The 19,740-nt window shown below is 37.1% G+C and overlaps 1 protein-coding gene across 5 annotated transcripts in view; it reads left to right on the top strand.

Annotated features, from left to right (window-relative positions):
* Positions 1 to 19,740, top strand: part of LOC147066708 (uncharacterized) — a 222,037-nt gene that overhangs the window by 162,694 nt on the left and 39,603 nt on the right. For 3 of the 5 annotated variants that reach the window (XM_085955031.1, XM_085955033.1, XM_085955030.1), the window contains one exon: positions 6,438 to 6,486. In XM_085955031.1, the coding sequence (XP_085811157.1) occupies positions 6,438 to 6,486 (49 nt within the window). The remainder of the gene's footprint in view (positions 1 to 6,437; positions 6,487 to 19,740) is intronic. The other 2 variants (XM_085955034.1, XM_085955032.1) reach the window with 1 other exon arrangement.

Below are 19,740 nucleotides of genomic sequence, written 5' to 3'. Positions count from 1 at the left end.
TCTATTGGAAAATGTTCGTATTACTGTCACCGGTAGTTATGCAAAACATATGGTACACCGTTAATTATCTACGTAACATACCTGCCTACTTTTCTTTAATCCATATTTCGCGCTGTAAGTATTCTTTTATAAAGTCACTTTTTACAATTAAATACTATTTGATGACGGAATATTATCATTGTTTTGATAAGTATTTTAGTATTTTCCAGTACCTACTGTCCCTGAAAATAGTCGTTGAATGTTGTTGACCCTATATGTATTGTGAGTTATCAGCGGTCTGCTGGGCTTGTTATCTGTCTGTCGTTTTTGACATGACAGCGTTTATTATGCTTCAATCTGTAATTTGTTGGTTATATTTCACTTAAATGTTTTAAGTTTGTGCGAGTGAATTACGGGAAACATTTACTTCAACTTCACAAAAGCGAATTGCAGAAAGAGGAGGTTATATATCCCCGTACACAAATTTTTTCATTTTGCCAAATTACTCGATGTTGATGGTTTGAAATATAATTATTCATGCATTACAAATAACAGTCACAATTGAAATACCACATAAATGTGTCCGGTCACAAGTATCGCAACATGTGGTCGGCTACGTCCTCCATTCCCCATGTGTTCTTTCTCTGCTGGAACGACATCAGCATATTTCCACATATCGTATCCCTGCATTGAACATCAAACCTGCGACTTACTGCCATTTGTGATATATTGTGCTAACGTCTAGTGGTCATTATGTGCGGAGAACCTGATGACAACAGTGTACCGGATACATCAGTGCGTTGAATCAATCCTAAATGATTATTCAACGTTTTCCATGACTTGTGAAGTAATTATTTAATTACGAGCATTTATTAAATGAAAAAATTTATTTATTTTTCCATATTTTGATTGAAAACTGCGCGAGCAAAGTAGCGACATCTATATGATTTCAATTTTATAATTTCTGTCATCCTTTATTACTTTATTGATTTCTGTAAAAGTCAAAGGAAATATTTTTTATTACCTACAAACTGATAAAATATTGGCATTTGTCATCTTTCATATTATATTTTTTACAGTTAGGTACTCAGCAATATGTTTTGAATTTATGTATCAGCCGAGTGACCCACATGTTCATAAATCATGTGTCAGATAGTAGATATTAATTTCGATGATATATGGATATATAGGTCATTTTCATGAAGCATTATTATTATTGCATACTCTGCATTCCATACAATATTATTAATATTATGATTCAATACATCAGTCTTCTGTGGCATTTGCTGTGCGTCTATCTATTCATCTATTCACTCATGATATTAAATTTAACTCTGTATCGATTTAGTTTAATTCAGTGTTTGGTTTAACTGTATTATGTTAAACTGTAATATAATAGTATTTAATGGGTACAAACAAAATGAAAAAAGACAATAATTAGTGCATATTGTTCCATATTTTTTAAGCCACAACCATTGTGATTTCAAATCTAAACATAAATTTCCTGTGTCAGTGTGTGTCGTTATGGTGCCATCTTCTAAACGGACGTTGGCTATCGTTTTAATTATCCTATTCCTTGTGGCTCTGAAAAACGCCAGTGCTTTGGTCAAACCACTGATTCCTCACCTCTTCCTGAGTTTTGTTTCCCCTATATGATTGACTCAAGCAGTATATGTTTCTCACATGACATAGTCAAAGATTTCGAGTTTCGTCACAATGAATTAGGTTCCTGGGCCTTTTAAACCCAATTTGCAATTAACAGAAAAGCTTACTTATAATATGTAGTACGAGTATTACAAAATCAATATTATACAAAATTCTTGTAAAGTTGATGATGTACTCGTAATTATGACAAAAATACATTTTTATCCATATTGCTTTTGTTTTTAAAGAAATTTAAAAATAACACAGCCATTTTGTTTGATCTTGTATGCGGTTTGTATGTTTTAGGTAAAAGTATTTTTTTTTCGTATTTGGTTAGGTGTTAATGGTTAATGTTCAATCATAATAAATGTAAAATATTCCAATCACTTAATAATTATTTTACAAAGTTTGGATGAGTATTGAAATAATTTACTTGTAAGTCCTGTCTCCTGTTCCTGTTCAACTAGTTGCTACAATATTCTACAGATGGAATTAAAATAATTAGTGGCGTGGTGTGGTGTGAGTGAGGCGTGGCTTATGAAGACATTTTATTGATACTAAGTTTCTAACAAGATATGGCGGATTATCAGAAGTATTACGAAACTCTACTATGCTGGTTAGTAATTCATTTTTAGTGGAAATGTTATATATTCGCTTAGTCATATGGCGCCGGGTCGTCAATGTCATTACATTTGACAGTGTGACAAAAAATAAAACCACAAAATAATGTCAATCACGACATTATTCCTCTCTTCTTATTTGTCCATATCCGCCCCTTAACTGGAGCATATGGACACCACGCTGCGCCTCCAAGAATCCCTGTCGCTCGCCAGTCTTCTTGCTTCGTTCCAGGTCAAACCAGCATCACGTAGCTCCGCCGTATACACTCTGTAGATTGTATTTAGCGGCCTTCCAGGTCGCCGGAATCCGGTCGGCTTGAAGAACAGGCAAGCCAGGTTAAAGTTCTCTTCTGGCATCCGCAGCACGTGGCTGAGCCAGGTCCAACGTCGCCTCTTCACTTTCAGCGTGATGAGAGGCTGCTTGGTGCATTCTCTTATCTCTTCGTTGCTCCTAAAGTCATACCACCGCACACCCAGTATTCACCATTTACCTTCGTAAGGTGCCACTGTCACGGAATGGTTCGGGGTCACGACCGGAGTCAGACAGGGTTGTGTCCTTGCACCGTTTCTCTTTATCATTCTCTTTGACTTCATACTACTAGGTTATGCAACCTGTCGATTGTCTCTTGAATGCCCTCGATTGAGTTGTCGAATAGGACAGTGTCATCGGTTTATTCCAGGTCGCATAGCTTCACCGTGGGGGTAACAGGTATGCCTCGGTCGGGTGGTATTGACTTCCGTACTATGAAGTCAAAGAGGATGATGAAGAGAAACGGTGCAAGGACATAACCCTGTCTGACTCCGGTCGTGACCCCGAATCATTCCGTGACAGTGTCTCCAATTCTGACACAGCATTCGCTATTCTCGTGCAGGCTTTTGATTATGGCAATGATCTTGGGAGGGATCCCGTATGGTACCAGTATCGTAGTAGGTGCGGACTGTCAAAAGCCTTCTCATAATCCACAAAGCAGCAAGCCATTGGACTGTTCAGCTCATGGCTCTGATGGAGAAGACATCGAAGGTTGTGGATTTGGTCTGCACACGCTCGACCAGGTAGAAACCCGGTTTGGTTTTTCTTGAGGACGTGCATTATTGGGTCCCTTATTCTCATCAAAATGATGTTTGCCAAAATCTTTCCCGGAATACTGAGTAGCGTAATGCCTCGGTAATTGTCGCAGCTTAGAGGGTCACCTTTTTTAATAAGTGTGATGATTTCACCGTTCACCCAGTCCCTTGGGCAGCGCTCTTCTTCCCACACCTCGGTCATCAGTTGAAACATAGGGTGCAGGATTGCGATCAAGCTGTACTTGAGGAATTCAGGATACATCCTGTCTCCCCCCGGTGCTTTTCCGTTCTTGAGCCTTTTCACAGCCGATTTTATCTCGGTGTGCGTGGGCGGGCAATCGGATATGTCGGTCGCTCGGGGAATGTCCAAAAGTAAAGCTTCCGCAGATATATCAAAGGGATCCAAAGGGGGTGGGCGGCTCAGCACTCCGCAGAAATGATTCTTCCAAATCTTCTTGACGCATTCTGCGTCAGACTCTATTGCTCCACTGGGACCACGAATGGCTCCGGGAGTCGGTGGTCGGCTGCCGCAGACTTCACAGGTGATTCGGAAGAGTTTCCTGGTGTCATTTCTGCTTGCTGCCTCCTCTGCCGCTTCAATTTGCCGGTTCATAAAATTGCGCTTGTCCAACCGCACGGATCGTTTGACTGTCCTGTCTTGGGTCTGGTAGTCAGTCCGGCGGTCCTCGGTTTGGTCGGGTCTGTCTCCTCGTCTCTCAGGACTTTCAGCCTGGCTCGTTCACCAATTTCAACCCACGTTTCGTCAGACATCCACTTTGGCTGCTCACTCCTTCTGGTACCAAGGACGGTATGAGCCGACGACACAATCGCACTCTTTATGAGGCTCCAGTCCGCCTCAATGAGGTCGGATTCAGATTTGTGCCGCTTGTAGATACGATCTACACTATCTCGTACAGCAGTTTCGAAGTCGATCCGAATTCTTCGGCGTCGGAGCTTCACAACGTCAATTCGTTCGCGCTTTGGAGGCCTCGCCTGTTGACTGAGTTTTACTCGGATGTTTCCAATATGTAACTCATGATCGCTATGGATATCGGCGCCTCTGTAAGTACGCGCGTCGAGAAGTTCCTTTCGGTGCTTCAAGCTGTACAAGAAGTGGTCAATCTGCGTCCTGGTGCATCCATCAGGAGACGTCCACGTATATTTGTGAATGTCTTTGTGGGGAAAAACAGTGCCTCCGATTGCGAGCTCGTTCAGAGTGGCGAATTCTACGAGCCGCTCACCATTATCGTTGGGGTCACCATGAGGCCAAGCACCGGGTCTGCTCCTACTCTCGCATTATAATCCCCCATTACAATTACGCGGTCTCTTCGGGGGATGGCGGAGACTGCCGCGTGGAGAGAATCGTAAAAAGCATCCTTTATCTGCGCGTCGGCATCCTCAGTGGGGGCGTAGTACTGAAAGACGGTCAAGGAGCTACCAGGCGTCTTGAAGGAGGCACGTTTCAGTCTCTCCGAGATTGGTTCCCATTTCACGAGGCAACGGGCCGCTCTCTTTGACATCAATACTGCAACTCCCTGGCGATGGTATTGCTCCTGACCTGAGTAGACAATAGAGTAACCCTCAATCAACTTTCTCCCGGCTCATTTACAGCGCACTTCGCTCAGCCCTAGGATGTCCACAACGTAGGTGTGCATGATGCGTGTGGCGAGCAGGTCCTTTCCGGGGGTACGCAGGGTGCGAACATTATATGTCCCAATGCGCATACTCGAGTTGTTAGAGAGGATTACTCTACCTGTTTCATTGTCCATTTCCATGCAAGGTCGTCTTTTTACAGAGCCGGTTGTCGTCCGAGGCTGCTGTGTAGGTGTTTTGTTAATCTGTTTCGCTGTTTCGTTTAAGGAGGCAAGGTGATTAGCCCAGCGCTCACGAGGCCTGAGCCACGAGGGCCCTGAAAGTCGGCTCGACTAGGTTTTTCTGTCGGGGATTTCCTTCCCTTAGCCAGAAGGCCAGTTTTATGGCGCCAGTCACTCGCCCTTCGCCCCCTGCTGTTAGCTACAGCTTATGCTGCATTGCCCGGAGGTCGCCGCAGGGAGGCCAGCAGATGGGACTTGCTGGCAGTTTGGCATTTCCCAACTTTTGCTATGAACACATCTACTGGCGTCAATGTGTCCACTTGGGGCCGACCAGCCGTTGACCCCTATGACATTATTGGTGGCATATAATTATTTTGAATTTCTTTTTCTTTAGCACCCGCGTTGGCCCACTTGGTAGAGCGGCCGTCTCCGAAGCGGTGGGTCCTAGATTTGAACCGGAGGCTTGTCAAAAAAGATGCATGTTGATTTTTCAATGTGTATCTGATCTAATGCAAAACCCAATGGGTTGGACGAATGGCTATTGTTCCTCGTAAAGAAAGGCCATTAATTTCACCATCAATCTGTGGACCCCCATTTGTTTCAATTATGAGCAAACATCGTAATTTACTTTTTATTTCACTGAATCACCGGCATCGGTAGCCACTATTACGTCCGTACTGCCGTATTTGTAACCATACCCTCGTACAAAATTAAATATCATGGTATATTTATCTACTCTGCACCATACTGTGCTGTAGACGATATTGTTGATCTTTTTGTACGAAAAATATATTATAACATGGAAAAGTATCAGAGACATACATATCAGAAAAATCCTAGAAAAAGGTGGGATTCGAACACACATCTTTCGCTTGCTTGATGAGGGGTCTTACCATTAAGCTATTGACCCATGTACCTTCTGTCCTTGCATACATTACCTAATAACCACGTTTTCAGAGGTGTTTTCAAATTCCACCAGTAATGGTTATCATTTTTATGATTTAAATCAAGATAATAGCATTAATAACTTGATTCATAGGTGGTGTCAGGATTATCAAAATTTAGTAGGGTATCTTTATACTTGCTTGCTAATAACTATTGATACAATTATTTTTCAATAAAGACTGCATTAGTCAATATACGTGACTTACTAAGGTAGCATTCTTCATTGAAAATACATAAATTCGGATAAGCCTCAAAAACCTCAGACTTTTTTTTGGACCTAGTGGAATTTGAACACATCTTTTTGTTCAGTTTCTTTTAATGAATAACTATCTTCTTCTGTAGTATATTAATTATTACATTTTTTTTTCAGTAGCAGTATATTTGGCGATTCCACTCAGGATTCCACATCTCTGGAAAAGGTAAGAATCCTTTAAATTAATATTGATCACAATATGTATGTATGCATTTATTCACATAGCTACATTATCTTATATAGGTACCTACCCAGGGCCTAAAAAAAACAAACCATATGTGCGAGTGAGAAAGCATCCAGCATGCTTATATCTCGAGTAAAATAGAATTTCTACGGCTGAATTAAATATTTTTTATACACGTCGCCGGTGAATATTGATTTGGATGAATGACTACAGTCATTTAAAAAATGCGAGCATGTGTTGCTGAAATTTATTATTTTTGTGTTAAATATAAAGTTAGTGGTAATTATTTTTAGTTAATTTAGTAGAAAATATGGTTAACTATGTTGTGTTTAAATTTGGTAGCCGTACTGAGAAGCAACATGATGGTATAACGTTTTATAATTAAGTTAATAATAATAAAATTTAGGTTCTACTGTGCGTTATACTAATTCATTTTGCCGAACAATACCCACTCTCTTTATATTATTACTCTGAGTACCTACCTATATAATTTTACATTAATGTGGTGAACCAAAAAATATGCATGTGTGTAGGTACTGTGCAGATTTTATCACATTGAAAGATTTTCTAGATTACCTTAATCCCTTACCGCATAATTCTTTGTTTTGTTTAAAAAAATAAAACTTTGAAAGGTTAGTAAAAAATAATAAAAGAAATCTTGGATTATTATTTTTTTTATAAAAAAGATAACAGACATGAAAAGTGGGAAAACTTCAGAAGATGGGCAAACAATTGACATCTTCAAGAGAGCCGTTAAAACTGTGAATGAATTCATACGCCGTCTTGAAAGTTTTCTATTAGTAAGTGGTCCGAGAAGGCGGTATGATCTCACCCAAATTATTCACCGCTATTCTGGAAGATCTATTCAGGCAACTTGGCTGGGAGAACAGTGAAATCGTCATTAACGGCGAATACCTCAGTCACCTGCATTTTGCAGATGACATTTTTATCTTTGCAAATGACCCAGAAGGCCTTGAAAACAGGATGCATTAGCTTCCAGATGAATGCTGCAAAGCAGATTTAAAGATAAATGCCTCAAAAACAAAAATAATGGAAAAGTGTTTTTCTGAACTAAAAGCAATCCTCATGAATGGCACTTAAATTGAGCTTGTCAACTACTATGTCTATCTTGGACAACAAATGACGGTGGTATGTACGACGAGATTACTCACAGAACCAAATTGGCATGGAGTGCATTTGGGCCCCTGATTAGTATCTTCAAAATTGACCTGCCATTGTGTCTTAAGAGTAGTGTTTAACCAATGTGTGCTACCATCGCTCACGTGTGCATGTGAAACATGGATTCTTAATGTAAGAGAAATCCAAAAATTACAAGTTGCGCTACGTGGGATGGAAAAGTGCATGTTGGGCATAACACGTAAAGATCACATTCGAAACCAATGAATAAGGAAGCAGACAAGAGTACGCGATGTGATAGAGGTCGCTAAGCAGATGAAATGGCAATGGGTTGGACATGTCGTTTGGTGAGTGTACAACTGCTGGAAAAATGCAGTCATACAGTGCTTCCCAAGACACATTAAACGTCCATAGGGACGTATAAATCTCGCTGGATAGACGAACTTATAAAGTTTGGTGGATGTACATGGCAGGAAAGAACCAGGGACCTAGAAGAGTAGTGAGAGCTAGGGTAGGCCTTCATCCAGCAGTGGATCGACCTGGGCTGATGATGATATAAAAAAGAAAACAAAATTTTTTGTGCCATATATGGGATGGCACTAGGCACTACATGCAGTAACGATTCTAAGTAGCAGAGCCGGCTGTCTTCCTAGGTCTTGTAGACAGCTTGGCGTCCTAACGACACGGTGGTGGATTTTATTATAATTGTGAAGTTAATTAATCTCAAACAAATATATGCGTTGATGGCGTTTTCCTTTTAGGAAGAACTTTCACTCACCTCAGACAGTTTGACATTTCGCCGATTTGTCACTTTTATGATTTCCATGTCATCACTGCCAATATAAATTTAGGGTCGCATGTATAGTCATTAAGCTAGCTATTCGGTATTTTGGCCATTTGGGATTTCGGCCTTCGGAATATCGTCCGGCACCACCTCAGGCTGCTAGGCCTAAGAGAATAGCTGGCAATCGCCGATTGCTACTACTGATATTTTGATAGAATTTATGTGTTGGTATATAAATATTTTGTTTAATCGCGTGCATTTAAATATGATAATTTATACATCTCAATCATTCGAATATAAAGCAGTAAATGTGATTATCATAAATTGAGATCCAATATAACATGAATAATTCATTAATTATTAATCTCCTGCGTGTCTTCTTTTGATAATGGAATAAGGTTAGCCATTTAAAAATAAATTTAAATAGTAATTTGTTTCATTGTCTATAAAAAATAATTACTTGCAGCCATATTTTTTTATGAATATAGCAATTCATTTGACCGAGAAGGGTAGAATCAGGTTGGGGAGGCCTTTATCCAGCAGTGGATAATGACGATATAAATAGGAAGATATATAATAACACCAATTTTATTAAATATAGTACCTAATTCATATAATGGAGAGGGGTAAAATCAGGTTGGGAGCGCCTTTATCCAGCAGTGGATTACTATAAAAAAGTAGATAATATATAATATCACTCTTTGTTAAATGGTGTATTTCACGTAGTAATATTAGATTATTTAAAAAAATATATTTCAATTTGTTTCATTGTTTGCAAAAATAATCAGTAGATTCAAATTTGGCATAAATATTATGTTATCTATGGAAATTGGTCTGGAAATTGATTGGGTATTGGAAATCAAAAGGACATGATCCTATCAATAATTGTATGTAGGAATTTTGGAAAGCTCACTAATTTAAAACTAATCTAAACTTAACATTGTTGACTTTTAACACTTTCACTTTGTTTATACTCCAAAAATATATCCCGGTTAAATTGAACACGTTATAAAACGAATTAAGTATATTCTCGATCAATATCGACATTTTGATTGTCCAAATTCAAAGTGAGATTCACAACCATAATCTCCTATATATTATTATCCTAAGAGATTTTGGAAAACGCACCAATTTTTTTATTTAAATACCATTTTGTTGATTTTTAAACTATTTCAATTCATTTTTTAGAGTCCTGAATTAACTTCAATTTGAATCCAGCACAATTTGATAAAACTCGACACAATCACAGATAATATGATTTTTAAATCGCGTTTTATATCCGTCACCATACATTTTCGCATCTTGCTGTCAATCTACCGCAAATTAATTATAATGTCACTTAATACTTTCTATATAATCGATATTTCACAAATCAGAATGATAATTCCACAAAACTATTCAAATTTGAAATCGCCACATTGGTGTACTATGAGATTTAACAAGAAATAAATGCATATTTCCTCACTAATTACTACGAAAATATAATCTAAAACAATATCACTGTTTTTTATCTGTCAAACTAATAGACTAATTTTATTTATTTTATTTTATTTTATTTTATTTATTAAGGAAAACAAACAGTTACATATTGATTACAGAAATATAATAATAAAAAGTTAATGCAACCAGCAAAGTTTCCATATATACATTATAATATAGTTAAGCCTAACAAGATAGAGAGTAAAATAACATAAATATAAAGAAATTACATAAGAAGATTACATGAGAAAAAATGAGAAAAATGAGGAAGAATAATGAATAATTAAATAATATACAAAAGATAAAAAAGAAAAATTAAAAAGTAACATCAGAAATAAAAGAATTAATATATATGTATAAGTAAATACATTATATATCTATTTATACTAATGATTGTCGTTTGTTTTCTTTCGCTTATTTAGTTGACGTGTCAGAATATTTTCAAATTTAGAATTTGCAGGAATAATCGAAAAAATGTGACATTTCTATTAGCACCCATAAATAATTAATTTCAATCAAGACATTTATTGTAAGATGAACATAATTTTAATACTTCTATCAATAAATTGAATAATTTCAGACTTAATAAATAAGAAACTACATTATATAGGTACATATTACGCTCTTCTCAATAGTATAGTAAGTCGACGGTGATCTGACAATAGTATCTATATGCAGTTTTGGCGAATTCTAGGTTATTGGTGTATTTTGTACAAAATGGTGACAGATCGAATGGAAATATTATTGTTCTGTGAAAATAAACCTAAAATGCTCAAATTTGACGTGGAAAATGGTGTCTATCTGCATCGAAGTGTCTAGAAACTAAAAAGAAATATTATCTATCTGCTTGATTTATTATATTATGACATTACATTTTCCATACATCTTTAAATGACTGTTTTAGTACTAATATTAAATCATTTCACTTGAAAAATAAAAATAATACTGATACCGACAAAAACAGTTTTTTGAACCCCCTGAAAAATTGACTATAAATGTCAGATAGATACTATTGTCAGATCAACGTCGAAGTATCCACATACTTCCATATAAAATAGATAGGTAGTTATCGTGATTCAGTAATAATTGTATTATTTTTACATTTATGCAGGTACATGAAATTGAATACAAGCAGGTAATTAAAAATTAATGATGTTTATATATTTTATAATAATAATTATTGTATATAAAATTACAGTAACCTTTCATCTTCTTTTATATCATTCTTCTTCTTCTTGGTCGTGCACTCATGGCTGAGGATCGTGACCACATTTAAATTTCGCCATCCTTTGAGCGACCAAGACTTTCCATCCTTCTCGATCTTCCGCTTCTCTCAGGGCAGAATGGATGGTGCCCCCAGTCAGCTCTTTCACTTGGTCGCTCCATCGCGCAGACGCTCTTCCTCTGCTTCGCCTTCCCTGGAGGCTACCCAAAACTACCAGTCTCTCCAGGTTGTCCGGTCCGCGCCTGACAATATGTCCAAAAAACTGCAGAATTCTTCTTAGACATATCGTCGAGAGCCGTTCCTTTATCTTCAGTCCCTGGATGATTGACTGGTTCGTCCTGTGCTCCGTCCAAGAAATGCGAAGCATTCGGCGCCAACACCACATCTCAGAGGCATCAATTGCCTTCCGTTCTCTTGCCTTCAGGGTCCACGACTCGACTCCGTATAGGAATATCGAGAACACTAATGTTTGCACAAGCATCATTTTTGTGGCAATCGAAATTCCCCGATCCTTCCATATAGTGGTAAGGCGTGTCATCGCACTTTTTGCAATTTGTGTGCGCTTTCTTATTTCCGCTTCGCATCCGCCCTTTCCACTGATGGTTGATCCAAGATATACAAACTCGTCGACTGTTTCGAGGTTTTGGAGTGTACTTGGTGTTGGTAGAAGGTTGGCCCGATCAACAACCATAAACTTGGTTTTATTCCTATTAATAAGGAGGCCGTATTTGCGACTCTCTTCCTCTACCCGGTGTAGCAACTCTGTGAGTTCTCTTTCATCAGCAGCAATTAGTGTGGTATCATCTGCGAATCTTAAGTTATTTATTTTCTGGCCACCAATTGTTATTCCGCCTTGCCAATGATCTAGGGCTCTTCGCATTATATGCTCTCCATATATATTGAATAACTGGGGAGATAAAACACATCCCTGACGAACTCCCTTCTCCGTTCGGAAACTCTCAGAAAACGCACTATTTACTCTCACCTTTGTGTGGCTATTGTTATATAAGTTTTTGATGAGACAGGTAAGGTGTGATGGAACTCCCATTTCCAGAAGTACCTTCCACATACAGTTCCATCTTACGCAGTCAAATGCCTTCTGGTAGTCAATAAAGCATAACATCATAGGGGTATTAAACTCTCTGCATTTTTCAATTAGTTGTCTGATGTTCAGAATTTGCTCTCGAGTTCCCTCCCCCATAACAAAACCTGCTTGTTCTTTGGGTATTTGTCGGTCGATGAAATGCTTCAGACGCCTGCTGATTATATGTAATAAGATCTTACTTGCATGTAGAATAAGTGAGATTGTTCGATAGTTTTCACATTTACGTGAGGAACCTTTTTTGTGCAGGGGGATCAAAATTGACTCTGTCCAGTCCTTGGGCCATACACCACTTTTCCAGATCATGTTGCATAATTGATGTATGATTCTTTTTCCGTCATCATTGACCTTTTTTAATGCTTCTGCAGCTATGCCATCGCCACCTGGTGACTTCTGGGTTTTTAGTCTCTTTATCGCCTCTATCACTTCACTAAAAAGTATTTCAGGTTCTTGCTCATCGATACGTACGTCAACCACCTCATCATCCTCTTCTGTATCTCTTTATAGGGCTTCACAATATGTTTTCCACCTTGCCGTGACCCTATCCAACTCCATAAGTAGTGTGCCGTCCTCTTCCTCGATGGCCCAGTTCATTTTCTTGAAATCTCCTGTGATTTCTTTCACTTTTTGGAAAAGATCGCGAGTTTCTACTCTGACAGCATGGGTTTCGATGTCTTCACAATTATTTCTGAGGAAAAGATTCTTGTCCCGCCGACAGAGTCGCTGAACAACTCTGTTTTGTTCAGAGTACTTTGCATGTTGTATAGTTGAATTAAGTCCCTTATTTCTAAGATCAGCTCATTGTTTGTATGGCCTCCCATGTTTCATCAGATATCCAGATCTTGCGACGTTTCGGATGTTCCTTACTGTTATTGAGTTTCTGGACTTCCTCCATCGCGCATAAGGTGGCTTCCTTCAACTTATTCCATGTTGTTTCGACATTGTCGCTGGGGTCTACGTATAGTGATGCCATTTTACGATTTACCTCCTCGCTAAATTGCGATGTCGTAGTATCGTTAAATATAAACGGTCGATTATTCTCACATCGCTTAGTCTGTTTCAACTTTAGTCTCATATTGACAACAAGAAGTTGGTGATCGCTACCGTAGTCTGCACCTGAGTAGGTTTGTACATTAAACACTGATGACCGCCATCTTTTATTTATTGTTATGAACTCAATCTGGTTTCTATAGCGACCACCCGGTGAGATCCATGTATAAAATCTATATTTGTGTATGTATTCATGATTGCAAGATCCTGCTCTACGCAGTACTGCAAGAAATCTTCCCCTCTTGCGTTGCGATTGCCATGTCCAAATTTACCGATAAACTCTCTGAGATGATTGTCGTTCATGGTATTACCGACTTTGGCGTTCATATCTCCTTGGAACAACGGTGATCTCTCTTTTGGGTATTTCTTGGATTGTGCTTCTTAGCTCCTTGAAAAATTCTTCGCTATCCTCGTCTGTTGATGCAGCTGTAGGCGCATATACTTGTATAATGTTCAGCAAACATGGCTGGGCGTTGAGCTTTATTGTTATTATCCTGTCACTGATCGAATTGTATCCAATGACACTATCTCGGAGAGTTCGTGGTACAATAAAAGCTACTCCATTTCGACTTTCGTTTTGTCCTGAGCAATATACCATATTGCCAAGCCCAGTCTCGAAGTGTCCGGTTCCTTTACAATGTGTTTCGCTTAAACCCATTATATTTACGTTGTATCTCTGCATCTCTTTTTCGATGATTGCGAGCTTTCCGGGGTGTTGTACAAGTCCCCTTACGTTCCATGTACCTATTTTCTTTGGGATTTTCGTGACCGATTTACCAGTATCTGATTTCCCACACGTTGTCTTATAAATCACACCCGTGTGCCTAGTAACCAATTTCACACCACGCGGCCTGGACCCTGCGTGGCGCCGGGTGTTAGCCGGATCGCCTGACGTACTGTTACGATTTTGATGTTGCATTTCATGTGGTTTTCATGGGATTTTAATGTGGTGGTTTCCCGTTGCCTTCCACGTCGCAATATTGAAACCGTTCATAATGTTTTCATTATCGCATTCAAGTGTCTGCTCTAAGGCTGTTCCAATCCCCTTGATCACCACCCTTAGTCAGTACTGAAGAAATTGCTGCCTTCCTCCAGTGGATCCCTCTTAGTCTGGCTCCTCATCATAGACCTGTCTGGCTTGGGAGACCCTTCCGGTAGTTAGACTACCGCCAGCATAGCCCTACGAATCCTCGGAACGCGCAAGCCTCCTCACCACGACAAGGTGGAGATCCAATCGAGGAGGCTCATTAGTAACTATTAATACCTACTCAATAAAAATAACATTCTAATAATGCTTCTTATTATGCATGTTGTTTGGTATTTTATCAATCATCACTTATAAATGAAATATAATATACTTATAGTGAAATATAGTCAATTATGACATTTTTATTACACTATTAGGTACAATTTGTAAGTATATACCTGCTACTTTTTCCACTATTGTACATGATAAAAATAATACTTTTTTTATTTCCCCACCCAGATAATTTGTTAAATAATAAATTTAGCATGTTGGAATTTATTCATTAGTATATTAAGTACTTTAAAGAATTTAAAAAAAAATAAGTACCATTTTTGTTCCTAAGCAAAGCATATGGACACACCGCTTCAGAGTGGTAATTACAAGTATCTTAAAAGACTTATTACGAGAAATAGTTTTTACATTTTTTCAATCTAATGGGATCTTCCCCCATTGAATAAATGAAACGATTATAACGCAATAATCTAAATGTATGAAAAATTAGACTATCCTGCAGTGGCGATGGGTGGAGGTAGGGTGGATCCACCATAGATAGTACAGACTAAATTTTGTCAGTTATACGTATTTGTTTACATTGAACTAAGCGATAGCGCTCATAGAACGCGTCGAGCAGGCGAAGTCGGCGAATGCAGTGTTTATTCATAACCATAATCACACGTCTCTTCCCGCGCATTACCCTTCACCTATGTAATAAGCGGCCCAAGCAGCACAAAATAATTATTTTTACAGTGTCTCTCATAACAAAGCAATAAAAATATTATATTATTTCGGGGCTTGTCATTAATATTTACGACGACATTATTCAACCAGCGATAAACTGAACACGCAATAAAATTAAACAATGACTTCTCTGTAATTAAATAATTGCTTTTCGCCCGTCGATCGACGAGGCCTCAAGCAGCGTAATTTTGGTAGCCGTGTTCAATGAATGGACTTCTTTTTATTTTCATTAAATCGTATCGCCGAGAAACGAAAAACGGTGACTCATGCGGCACGCGGGGCGCAAGGCATCGTGAAGTCCAGTGGGCGCTGGCGTATTTGATTACGTTGTATTTTTGATGATTTACGCGCCACTTGTAGAAATTTTGCGCGAGCGCCGCACTCGCTGCGATTTTTGCGCTTACAATTTACACATCTGTGTATACACCATCGTGTTGGTTAGTTTTTAAAATTCAAATTAACCATGGGAAAACTAAGCCATAATACGTATCTGTCCATAAAATATTTAAAATTATGCTATTAAATCATACATCATTTTGGATATTTAATAGATAGAATAATATTTTAACTACTATTATTTGGTTTAGGCAGGGTTTAATGAATTATAAAAAACTAACCAACAAGATGACGTGTAATGTATGTTCTAAGTTCAACGACAACATATAAGAATGAATGAAAAAGTGCAATATATAAACATATTGTATTCTATTAAAATGTCAGTGGTAGCAATCGGCGATTGCCAGCTGTTCTGCTAGGCCTATCAGTCTGAAGTGGTGTCAGACGATATTGTGAAGGCCAGACTCCAGAATAGACTAAGCATATGATCCCAAATTTATATTGGCAGTGACGACTTGCAAATCGCAAAACTGACAAATCAGCGAAATGTCAAGTCTGAGGTGAATTAAGATCCATCCCGAAGGGAAAACTATCGCGCCGTCTATGCATACTTCGCAATTATATTAATATCCAACACCGCCAAGCCGTCTGCAAGACCTAGCGAGACAGACTGGCGACCGCCAGCTGGCTCCGCTAGTATTTATAAAATCCATAGATAGTGTTCCAAATTTGATTTTTATTACTACATTTTTAAATATAATAATTCAAAATTTTTCAAAGCCAAATTTTAATATTTCAACAAAATTTAGGACAAACACACATCAAAAGACAGAGTTGCCAATAATGATAACCGATAAATTGAGAACAATCAACCGCATTATTAATTAATTACAAATTAATAAGGATAAGGTTCACAATATACTTTTTTTTATTTGGAACCAATGAAATATACCAAAATTTAATAACCTAATATAACCAAAAAATATTTAAAGAACGTTAAGAAGAACAACTGGTAATATAATATATATATTTGTATGATCGTCATCATCGACCTACAAAAATCCACTGCTGGATGAAAGCCTCCTAAGCTTATTCTACTATTGTCGGTCCAACAAAGGTAACCGGACAAAACAGAACACTGACAAAACAAAACAGCCAGGGGAAAAATAAAACATTCATTTTTGTCGTATATATTTATTAATTTAAATACTTATAAAACTTTTTAAACGTTATAAAGTTTATAAACGAAATATACCTATATAAATATTTAGTATATATATTATAATCACTACATGTTGGCCATTCGGCGTAAAAACCTCAATTTATCTGCTTGATTTTGATAATCATGGACAACTCCACAGAAATATTAAACTCATTATTTCATTGTACCTAGACACCCAAGCATTTTGAACATACCATACAGTACTCTCTCAGTAATACGCCACCCCCAAAACCAGACAAGTGTCCAATTAGTAAAAGCGGCGGATTATTAGTACCTACATGCATACAAAATATGGTAAAAATTAAAACAGGTATTTCGTAAAAATAGTTTTTTTTTGAGAAATTTGTACCAGCAAATTACGGTATTATTTATAATCAAAATCAAGTATTTACTAAATTATACATATTTATAAACTAAGTTTACTAAATATTAAACACTAAATCACTTGACACAAACAGTTGTTCAGTGAGGCAGATATTCTTAAATGGCTTAGGATTCCTGGCTTTCCCTATGACCAAAAGCTTCATTTTGTGTTCCGGCTGCATTGGAGCACGGCATATTCGTGATGCGGTCCTTGGGCACTTTCCTCCCTGGTACATCACTTTCTTCGCGATGAACGTACGTTTTACGAAGGAGAAGTTTCCAAAATAAACCCGTCTTATCTGCGTTGTATACTTGTATGCGGCGGACTACTGAATTTGACAATCGAATACCGGCGAATTGATTTTGTGCTTTCAACTAGTAAAAATAGCGGCTAAATAAATCTATTGCTAAATGAAGTCATCATTTAAGCTGATTCCATTATTCCCGGTCCTACGAATTGTTATATTTATAAAAAAATGTGATATTGCTAGATGGCAACACCAAAATACAATTTTAATTAAAAAAAAAAATATGGTTTTTCACGATAATTGACTATTTTTCTTTTAAACCAATGATATTTATTTAAATTTAATTAGCTAATATAACCCGAAAATATTTAAAACCCATTCAACAATAATTGGTATATATTATATATTTAAATTATCATCATCAGGTTGAATCAATCACAGAGTGGAGGTTTGTATCGACAGATTTTATTTTTACGAGAAATGGATGTCAGCCACTTGCTCAACCTATTAGGACCATACTCTGACTCATGCATAAATTGAATAACAATATGTGAACTTGCCAGACCCAAGGATTCGAACCTGGGACCCTCGACACTATAGACCGGTGCTTAATCCACGCGGCCATCGTGGGTGTACTTTATTTATTGCATTGCGTTATTTATTGCATTTAAATATCTTAAAAAGTAGTACATATTTAATTTATTATTGTAAAACTGTCCCGGGGTCTCGAATTTCAGATTTTACCCGTTGCAGGTTAAATCTGAAATTCGAGACCCCGTCTACTATCCAAATTTTGTCGAAATCCGACTGCGCGCGTGGATTTGTATAAAGAAAAACCGAAGGACGGTACAAACATACATCCAAATATATTCTTCAAATTATAGTATAGATTTATCAAAATTAGTGATATTATATTTTTATTTATATCAGCCTGAATTAATCCACTGGCGGATGAAGGCCTTACCATTCTAATTCCATTTCTCATATATACTGGTGTTTGCAGTAACCCGCGAAGGTAAACCTTTGATTCAATTGAATTTCACACTTCTAACATCAATTATCTTTTCTCAATTGAGAAATGTGGTGATAAAAATAACCATTTTCATTTCCTTGCCTACTTAGAAAAATATAAAGTGAACACGTTGTAATTTATTCAGTATGTGCATTACTGATTCAAATAAATTACTATTTTCACTTCAAAAGCAGAGCATTTCAAAGAACACAATGAAGTTTTCATAAAACCTTTTTGGAGAAACAGTAAAATAGAAACAGAAACAAGTAGAAAATTACGGCGTCGTCAACGCATATAATTTTTATTAGATTCACTTCACAATTTTATTAAAATCCAACATCATGTCTTTAAGAGGCCAAGCTGTATGCAAGCTAGCGAGACAGCCGGCTCTGCTAGTAATTAATAATTAATAAATAATAGCAAGTACCTACCAATGTACAGATTTAATTGTTTTCGCTCATCCTAGTATGGGTTTTCCGGCTAGGTATTTATAAATTCAGCATTATTTTAAAATGAAATGTTTGGAACAGCGTGTCTACTCTGTCAAATTTATCTTACTTATTTTAACTGTGTACGTAAATACCAAATATTTAATTTAACTAAAAATAACTTCTGAAAATATGTCTTGTCACTTTAAATAGTATTTCACATTGGACAGTTCAATCGTTGTTTTGTTTGGAATGAAATTTTCTCATCACCTAGACCTAGAGAAAAAAAAAACATATTTGCTATTATGTTTGCAGAAAAGCAAATATTGTGTGACCTTTAATTTTGTTTTCAGCACATTTATTTTCATTTTACTATTTTGAGGCCGCTCCTGATTATGAAACTTTACTTCAGTAAAATTTCTCTCTGTTAATCATTTGTTAAGGGGGAAGGTGTTCCATGTCAGCTATTTTCTGGTATTTTCAGAGGTTAAGCCTGAATAGTACGTAAGATTTGTAGAAAAACTATTTATATCATTATGAAGCTTATTCATCGTCAAATATTTATGTAAAACATTTGATAACTACATAAAGTATTTTTATGACGTAAAATAATATTCTTTGAAACCGTGAAACGTGATAATTGAGAACGAAGCCATATTTTTGTGACATTAATAGGCTGTGATGATGACAAATTTTTCCCTTAATTATTATCTCAAACGATTTATTATAGATAGTTGTAATGTTATAAAACATAATGTAGTAAAATATATTCAGTATAATTATAATATTTGCAGTTTCTATTGGTTCTAAATCTAATGGAAGCGAGTGGACATTTTGTTATTTAAATATGCTACAATTATAGACAT

Source organism: Rhyacophila brunnea, unplaced genomic scaffold, assembly GCF_057557595.1.
Source record: "Rhyacophila brunnea isolate RB1 unplaced genomic scaffold, BYU_Rbru_1.0 scaffold_4, whole genome shotgun sequence".
Taxonomy (NCBI): Eukaryota; Metazoa; Arthropoda; class Insecta; order Trichoptera; family Rhyacophilidae; genus Rhyacophila; species Rhyacophila brunnea.
This window is presented reverse-complemented; position numbering and strand designations above follow the sequence as displayed.